Here is a 9,846-nt window from a genome sequence, read left to right on the forward strand (position 1 = left end):
AAAAATCGATGTTCTTGAACCAGTTTCTCGAGCATTTGGACCTTCAATATAGCCAATGACCTGTCTCTGTTGTTCGAGACAACTGAAGGAAATGCATCGTGTCTTTCAGAGACGGACATGATCCTTCAGCAAACTTTCACCTGACCCTGTTGTCACTCATGGCTCCTCGGGCCCCCTATATAGGCCTATAAGCCATGTCCACAGCAGGAACCTAGTTCGTGACACAATAATATTGTGGCATGTGATGAAATATAATTATTATTCAATGTAGAACCAACGAAGGAGGACACTTGGCCCACGTCACGTCAATGAACAAACAAGGCTTACAAACTGTCAAAAGAAACGATGGTCCTTGGAAGCTTTCACACACAAAAGAGTGTGTATAGACGCTGGCACCCAGTCCCACTGGGAACAGCGAAGATCCCTCGTGTTGCGTACAGTATTTGCTCAGTCGTGCATGCAGCTCGTAGGTAACCATCCTCACAACACTGCCCTATGGAGACGGGGCAACACACGTTTCTGTCGCGGTCACGAATTTGGAGATGTAAATTTACCCCGGTCTTCCTGTTCCAAGTTTGTTCAAACTGATCGCAGTTGGTTACACTGTTCAGTTTGAGGACTGTATATATATAAACTGGATTGTGTTTTCAAGGTGTTTGCTGGATGGTGTATTCTGGCTCAGAGACTGTGAAGAAACTACAAGCTAGCAAGGTGAGTGGCACAATAATAAGTATCGTCAACCCAGTATCATACGGATAATACCCACATAATTATGATACAGCTGGCATATGCAACTTAAGTTGTGCATCATAATCCAACCGATTACCTTTAAAAATGATGAGTTTCAAGGTAGCAACGTTCCCAGGAAAACGAAAAAGTGGGTGAACCTTTTGGTCTTTGATGGATACACACGGATGATGCGCCATCAATAAACTGGCGAAATTGTTTTTGTCTTCAAAAGTCTACAAGGAGTCGTGACCGTTTCGGGACTTCATTCTGACGAGTATTTTGATGTTGGTATTTATCTTCGTGTCATTTTTTTTCTGCTTAGAAAATTAGAAAAGTGGTACCACTATAAAACTGGAAAAGCGAAGAACGTGACTATTTTGGCAAGATGATACAATATCTCGTATTAGAACAAAACAACAGCAAAAAGTATTTTCTTCCTTTCCGAACCGTATTAGTTAATACCGCCGTTTTGATTCTCGATCTCTACTGGATCCTGAGGTGGCGTATGTGGCACTGCATCATTATTTGAGGACTTTGCATGAATCACACCTAATGTTTTGAACACAGAAAAGTGTTGAGCCGAAAGCAAGTGGCTATCCATACCATGAAGTATGATGTGGATTGTCTGCATTCGATCTCATCTGATGTTTTTACGTACCTCGCATTTGCGTGTAGTTATTGATGAAGGAACTATATGACCGAAACGCCTTGCTTATGTAACTGAAGATTTGCCATGTAATGGTGCAGGTACTGTTTGACCTGACGTCATGACATCGTGGTGGTCTTAAGCAGGACTTTTTATTGCATTCACACTTTAGAAAAAATGAATTGAAGCCTGTTAATTACTCTATTGTGTTTCTCAATTTTTGGCTAGGTATTTGCAAGGCTTATGCACGCAAGGTATGCATTCAAAGTTGTCATATACCATCCCGGCTATATAGGGGAACAAAATATAAACAGTTGATATTGAAACCAAAGACCAGCTGTTATTATTTAGCTGTCATTCGAAGTTGTGTAAATGATGAGAGAAATTCGGTTTTATTGCTGGATACGGAGTGTGGACAATAGTTCTCCAACCATCTTCAAAGAGCGTTCATTTGAGTAAGGCCAAAAAAAAAAGTCTCCGGTTTCTGGTATGCGCGCGCGTCGCCGTAGCCATGCGCGTCGGCAAACTGAAACATTTTTTTCACTGAAAGATGATGTCTCAAACCGCCAAACTCACCAATTTGACTGGAATCCTGCTGCTGCACAATTTTAACGTGTTTTTAGATGGGGTTATGATCGAGAATAAGCGTTATGTGGCTTCTCTGGACTCATATATTTGCACGAAGTTTAGTCGGGCACCATTTGCAGTCATCAGCCGACATTTGAAGCAAAAAAAAACAGGTAAAAAAAAAAGCCGTGTCGCCGCGACACTTTTTGGGCAAGCTCCATACCAGAAACCGGAGACTTATTTTTTTTTTGGCCTAAAGCTAATCGAACTACGGAAAACCATATCCGCTCTTCTTTGGACCCGGGCGTAAATCTCGGTGGTTAGGCCATAGGGGGATTTGTCAAGAGTATATATTGGCCATTGGATCGCCCCCAGAATTTGGTGCACAACCAAAAATTTGTTGCACTTGTATTTGTGAAAAACTTGTGCATGGACCTATAAACACGAGAACATCAAAATCAATCCAAAAATAATTTAAATTTATAAACCTTCTGTACTGATTAGAACTGGTATCAAAACTTAGAAAACATTTATTTTTATGTTAGGGACAACCCTTGATGATGACAGCCTCACGGACCCCAGAGACCAGTCTTGAGGAGGAGTTCGTCTCCACCACCAGCCTACACGGCATCGCCCGCGTGGCCAACAACACCACCCGTACGATCTTCCGTCTGGCCTGGCTTCTCATCATGCTCGTCTTCCTGGGAGTCTGCGTTGCCCAGATTACAGACCGTCTCCAGCGCTTCTTCATGTACAAGGCCAACACGGCCATTTCCGTGGAGTACGTGGGCGATCTGGACTTTCCCGCCGTCACAATATGCAATTTCAATAGGTATTTTGTTTTGTTTTTATAATTCATGTAAATGTGTTCATTTGGAAAGTTTTATCAGTGAAAAACGTGAGGGAGTGCTGTGGCCTTGTGGTTAAGGGCATTAGATTCGTGGTCTGTGGGTAAAGCAGCAGGTTGTGGGTTTGAGTCCAGCCTGGGGTCATGGTGCGTGTGCCCTTGGACAAGGCACTTTGTCAGGCTCATTGCTTCTCTCCACCAAGGAGTAAATGGGTACCTGTGAGGGCAGAGATGGTTATTGTACGTCCTTGCGCCTAACAGACAGCATCGAGCTGTATATACCTCAGGGAGCTGAGATGGTATTTGGAATGTTTCATTAGCCCAATGATCAGGGGTAATAATGATGTAAAGTGCTTTGATCTCAGCAGCGCTATATAAGAACCCTTTATTATTGTTATTATTAGTACAATTACTGCAGGTGAGGGCCGTCGCCAAAATCTGCTGACATTATTGATCAATCTGTGACAGTTATTTCGACTTAAAAATCACCAGAAGATTTCACAGTGTTCAGGTCCTTTAAGTTAGCCTACTCTATCTTTACATCATGGAGTTGTAAAAGCTTTACTACATTATTTTCGTTTTAAGTCGACCTTCCTTAGTATCTTGCGGTACTTCCAAAATATCCGTTAGTAAACAGCCGATTGACCTGCCTGAAACAACGGACGGTGTCATTGCCTGCATTACAAAAGGTGATGTCCCTGCTTGTCCTCAATTCCTGAACAGGTATCGCATGAGTGAGTTGACAGCGGCCGACTTGCGGACGTTGAATTACATCCTGGATACCAACGATTACGATTACGACGAGTACGGTGAATTGAGCAGCTTTTCCTCGTCGTGGGACAGCTACCCACTGGACGATGACAACACCAGCGCGGCTTTCAACTACACTGAGTTCACCCTAAGGGCGGGTTTCGTCTTGGACGACGCAACCCTCTTGAGCTGCGATTGGCGAGGAAAGAACAGTAGCTGCTCGGCCGCTGTAAGGCTTGCTTGTCATTCTATTATTTTGCTTGCTTTGGCCCTTAGTCTCCCTTAGGCCTAAAGTCCGGTGACCACAATCCATGTCCAGGATACGGAACCCATAATCGAGTCGGCATCGCGCTCGCGCTTTGCGTTTACGGGTCATACGCGCGCACTCAATCGTTCGACCAATGGGGTTGACAGAATGCAGCCTCGACTCCATGGGCGCGTGCGCGTTCCTTCACTTGAGATCGCGCAAGGCATGATGGGAAACAACATGGCGCGCCCATGGGAACGAGGTTGAACAGAATGCTCTTGCATTGTAGCATGCGACAAACTGGCGAGTGACCTGCCACCTTAATGGCTGCCGAATAAAGCCATGGCTATATTTTCTGGCAATTACACGGTTTTATAGACTTAATTTATCACAACTTATACATACCAGCTTGACACTCTACATGCTCTGGTGCGCAAGTTGCATATTGATCACTTTTGCGGGACGGGCTCGACCTTCCCGGGCATCTCTTGGAACAAAATTTTACCTTTTCACAAAAAAATGTCCCAATCAAACATCAAGATTGTTCAAATTTTTCTTCACGAACACGGTTTAGCGGTCTGGTTTGTCCCTCACCCTTTCAGAACTTCTCGCATGTCTTCACTTCCTTCGGCAACTGTTGGACATTCAACGGTGGGTCAGACGGCGAGCCGATTCTGAAGGAGATCCAGTCGGGAGCTGGTAACGGACTCAGGATGATGATTGACATACAACAGGTAAAGTCTGGCCCCCGGGTTTCTTATACCTTTCCTCGATGATTGGCACGGCCTCAATGATAACTGCTTTACCCAAATCCTTTTAAAACAGGCTGTAAGATAAGAATGTTTCTATTGTTAAAAGTCATAAAGTTAGACACTAAAAAAGCAAGTGCTTATCTATCGAATTTCCTGTTTCATCTCATTTATGATACACCAGACGAACGAATGTTTTTTTTCTTTTCCCATTGCTCTTAATGTAGCACGAATACTCGGAGTCTCTGTCGGGGAACATAGAAGCCGGACTGAAAGTCCTGGTGCACGACCAGGGCACCCCGCCAATGATCGACTCGCAAGGCTTCGCCGTACAGCCGGGCGTACATGCCTTCGTGGCAACACGGAAACAACAGGTTGGGTCCATACTGCAGCTTCTGGGCATGTTGCCCAGGAGGGTAGTTGGAGGGTAGTTGGCCTATACTTACTTGTACCTTACATTTGTTGCAAATTCATTTACCTAACTGATTCTACTGCTGTACGGTACCCAGAAATAAATTGACAGCGTTTATTAAGGGGAGATGTCCTAGTTTTTGTTCATTCCTTCAGCATATATGCCGCATGTCCATTCCCCTGAATTGTTGCACTAACTTTTGACTTCATCAACAGCATTTCATGCAGTTATTATGTCATTAATTGCATGCATATCGGGTTTTTTTTCTAATGAAATCATGACTCAACTCTAAATCTATGAGATTCCATCATGACCTATACCAGCCTATCAACGGAACTGCACCCCATTACATGCAACAACTCATATCCGGCCATACAAGCCTGTGCGCCAACTACACTCTAGTGATGCGCACTTGCTTGTGGCTCCATCTTCAAGGTTGAAGACTTATGGACACATGAGACGTTTTCATGTCGCTGCCCCTCGCCTATGGAACAGTCTGCCAATAGCCATGAGATCACAACCTGACACTGAATCTTTCAAAACTTGTCTGAGAACTTATCTCTTCATTCAAGCTTATCATTAATTGTCTGAGACCCCAGCGCAGTGAATATGTTTACCTAGATACCAGCGCTTTATATGTTTTTGATATTATTAATATGACGCGCAATTACTGTTCAATGTTTCAGTTTCTCAACCTCGAGCCCCCATATGGCAAGTGCGACGCCTCTAGAAAGCTGACCAGTTTCACAAAGTACACACTGGAAGGATGCAACATCGAGTGCAGGGCCCAAAGGATCTTCGAGATGTGCAACTGCAGGCTTGTAAGGTAAGTCGACAGGCTGAGCCCTTGAACAATGTTGGCATCTAGCCGGTAATCGTTTCTATATAAAACAACGATGATTGGTAAATGGTAATAAACAACGATGACGTAATAAACCTTAAATTATTTTCGGTCGCATGCGCGCAACTAATAACGTTCATGGCGATTGCCAAGGATTTATATATTCAAGGCTTTGAAGACTAGCGACTTCACTTTCACATTTTTGCAAACCTCTAGTAGTTTTTCAGTTAAAGACTGACTGACAGATGGATATGCTCTATTCGTTAACAGACATCCTGGAACCGAAGTGGAGTGCACACCCAAACAGACAAATAATTGCGCCAAAGACGTCTTGAGTAAGTTCACCCCGCGCTTTCATTTCTACTAGTATTACTGCAGTCTTTCATCAGATTCATAGTATCTTTTTGGATGTCAGGTTTGGCAAGTGGTACTTTCCTGACCTTCCATGTCCACGTCTTTGGAATTCCGAGCTTCTATGCCTGTGCATTTGTTCGGAACCTTTCGTTTCAATGTCCAGAAGAAGTCGTCATACCGTATTGAACCAAAAAAAACCACCCAAATATATTTGAGAAAAATCTCAATCCATTCTTATTGATTACCCTATGCAGGTAAACTCAAGAGCGGGGAGCTCCCCGCCTGTGAGTGTCCGGTCCCCTGCAACTACACAAGCTACATCACTATCTTATCTACAGCTGCTATACCCAGCCAGCGCACAGCTCAGTTGCTGATTGACCAGTACGATGAACTCTCACAATACACCACCAACTTGACGTCAGGCTCTGCAAGTAGCGTTAGCAGCGTGGGAGAAAGTCCACAGTTACTAGATAGTACTTACATGGAGTAAGACCCTTTAGTTAAAACGAAAAAAAAAACAAGTTTTATTTTGGCGTCTCTACTATACCACAAAAAAGATCCATCTGTATTTTTGTCAGGCAGCAAATAAGTCCATATTGCAAGATAAAATATTCCATAAGTAAACGTGAGCTGGTCTTTATGTTGATTTTCATTCAAAAGTGAATAATTGTTGTATCGCTAAAGAAACATAGCAATTTCAAATAATATCCGGAATCTATTTCTGGTTGAAACTCGACCAGAGAGACGGGAGAAACAGCTTTATCACTTAATTGTAAAACTAGGCCTACATGTCAAAACCTTTTTGTTACATTGTGATGTAAAACAAAAAAAACCTTTTACAACAAAACGATGTTTGTATGGGAATAACGATCAAAGCTGTTTGTTCATTATTCCCATATAGGCAAGAGCTGTAGGCCTAATCCTCTCTAAAAAAAAAAAAAATCCTCCGATTAATCATGTCTGCACAGTATTGAACCATGGCAGTTTTAATCATTTTTCTTCATTACAGGAACAATTGGATTGTGCTGGATGTGTTCTACGAGAATATTAATTTTCAGCTTTACGAGCAGTCAGAAGCAATTACATCTTCGGCGTTGATCAGTAAGTGCAAGTTGGCTTTATGCCAAACAGTTTAGTGTTTTTGATGGCAATCGTTTGAAACCCTCATTTTCCAGCCTTTTATTTTGATCACCGCCATGCGTAGAGCTACTTGAACAATATTAAAAAGGCAGATATTTGTAAATTTTGCTCTTGAGCTGAACATATTAAATTTGCTCATTGAAAAAGTTTGTGAGAAAACTTTGCTCAATGCGGTTTTCTTCCATGTGTACTGAAACAACGAATCACCAAAGACAAACACATCTACGACAGAAAAACATCGAAAATTCTGGCCAATTTTGGTGCTAAAATAGCTGCAACATTGAGGTTTCAGCCTCAACTGACATCACACTTTTATTTAGAAACCAAAACGGTAAATTCTGAAATGTGGTGTTTCAGCAAAAGGTATCCATGGCTTTCTTTAACAAGTTTAAATTATTTATATGCATCTAAAATAATTTACACAGAAAGTATCTGTTCAGCAGAAAAGTGTCACGCAATGTATTTTCATGGACCGTCTTTGCAGGCGACATCGGCGGTCAGCTCGGGTTGTTTCTCGGAGCCAGTTTCATCACTTTGACGGAGATCCTGTCTTACTTGGGCCGGAAATTGGGCAGAGTCCTGGCCCGGATAGAGCCGAGGAAGACCGCCACTAGCCCCGTGTGCGAGATGCCTGCAGTGCGTGAGATGGAGACAGTCAAAACTGCTTAGAATCAGGGACCTGGTGTTCCCTTTACGCCAAAAATATCAGAAAGGTGTGATGAAGACGCCAACGTGAACCTTTTTGATGGATGCCAGCCAAACCGAGATGATGCGGCTAAAGTTTCTGTTTGTGGTGCATTGTTGGGAAGTTTGTGCTACATAAAGCTCTCTATTCGTATGCAAGCTGACCCACAATGCAATGCAACGTTAACGCCCCACTGTGGTGTGTTTCCAATCTATCCATGAAAGAGTCTAGAGCATGCATGGATTCATCGTACATGTTGCAACAGCTTACTGTTGATTAGAGGGGGTAGTTTGTCCTTATATGTACATTTGTATATACATGTAGACTACGATTCATAAGACGAAGGCAGGTCCCGGATGCCCATGGTATCTTCCGTGGTCGAGTCTTAGGCTTGACCGTCTGTCGTTGCGAGCAGCTCGTGATAAAGCGGCCTGCTTTTGCGGCCAATGTAGTTCAATATCTCAGCCATAAAATACGAAGCTGGCCCAAGGAATAGGCACACAAGTGACTGGCCACCAATATCACCTGCGAAACAAACATAGAATTTGGAAAGGAATAACGTCCAGGTACCAGACCGCACTTGTTTGTAGCGTTTGTATATAAACTAATAACAATCAGGATCGATTACAGCAGCAACCAAAGAAAAAATAAAACAGATATTGATGTTATTTTATAATTTGTGTGGTTTTGGTAGTTTTTTTGTATAAGAATTGTGGTTACTGCATCTCTTTGCCTAAGGGTATTAGATCCATCGCACGTACTCATTAAAGCTGCCGCGCTGATTGCCTCGGATTGCACGTATTTCTCGAAGTTCAGGGACTCGTAGTAGACGTCCAGCAAGATCCAATTTTTCCAACACATTTCAAGACAGGAATTAAAGTATAATGTTCGGTTGTTCTCTGCCTAGCATTTCTGTGGCCGGTTCAAAGCTTGATATAAATTCGGAAAAAAAAGATTGCCCAGATTTTTTACTTCTTTTACTGCATGCTCTGCACTCACGATTGTATTTACACTGATGGTGATAATGACCAACTATATGTATACTTAAAGGCTGATGAAGTCGTGTAAAACCATCTTTAACTGGGCCATTGGTGGTGAAATTATGGCACAGGAGCAACGCCAGTCGCATCATTGATTAACCATAACTGTCGGCGCTATATTTTTGCCTGATGTTAGTTATGGAGTTTGGTATAACATATCAATGTCCATGAACCCGGCGTAAACTCCAATGTTGACAAATCCATTAAATCACAGGAAAATGCCACATTATTCACCCGTGTCAACTGCAGGTTTTGATTTCTGAACAGCCGTTGAAATTTACGCACATAAGTCCTTAGAGATAATAATGGAGGTAGAATGGTCTGATGGAAACGTTTTTAAACCATGGTGAGGTATGGGGGAAATAAGAAATTCAAATTGCAGTTTTTCTCGCAAAACTCGAGAATGACTTTGACGACAAGTTTAGCATAACCCGGTTAAAAAGAGAGCCCTTTCTTCCAAGTTAAATTTAAGGTGGGAGGGACCGTGGGTTGTACTCCAGAAGTTGCGTCAGACGTCACTTTCCGCATACAGCTTAGAAATGGAGGACAATGAAAGTAGTTCATGCTGACAGACTTAAGCCATACCAGGGAGAAGAATTAGTATCCGTACTAGAGGCAGTTTAGAGAAAAATAGTCGGTTAGAGGAGACAGAGAGAATCGAAGAGGCAAGAAAGGTAGAGAAAAAACAAGAGATGCCAGACAGAGAGTCTGTCATTGAGGGATAACCTCACGAGGAGGTATTGTCCGAGCAACCACAGCTACCCCGAGGTCAGCAACGGACTCAACACGGAGGTACCCAGGAAGAGAACACCGACTGCCTTCGAGGTATCGGCAGAGAG

General features: G+C 42.9%; 1 protein-coding gene across 1 annotated transcript; it reads left to right on the forward strand.

Annotated features, from left to right (window-relative positions):
* The first annotated feature begins 464 nt into the window (after positions 1 to 464).
* Positions 465 to 8,640, forward strand: LOC119728257 (acid-sensing ion channel 1-like). Its single transcript, XM_038200413.1, has 10 exons — positions 465 to 711; positions 2,488 to 2,774; positions 3,513 to 3,768; positions 4,389 to 4,520; positions 4,763 to 4,909; positions 5,634 to 5,773; positions 6,059 to 6,123; positions 6,397 to 6,628; positions 7,152 to 7,243; positions 7,767 to 8,640. Exons 1-10 carry the CDS (start codon positions 664 to 666, stop codon positions 7,949 to 7,951), a joined length of 1,584 nt encoding a protein of 527 aa, XP_038056341.1. The 5' UTR covers positions 465 to 663; the 3' UTR covers positions 7,952 to 8,640.
* Positions 8,641 to 9,846: the final 1,206 nt, after the last annotated feature.

This window comes from Patiria miniata, unplaced genomic scaffold (assembly GCF_015706575.1).
Source record: "Patiria miniata isolate m_02_andy unplaced genomic scaffold, ASM1570657v1 HiC_scaffold_20, whole genome shotgun sequence".
Lineage (NCBI taxonomy): Eukaryota > Metazoa > Echinodermata > Asteroidea > Valvatida > Asterinidae > Patiria > Patiria miniata.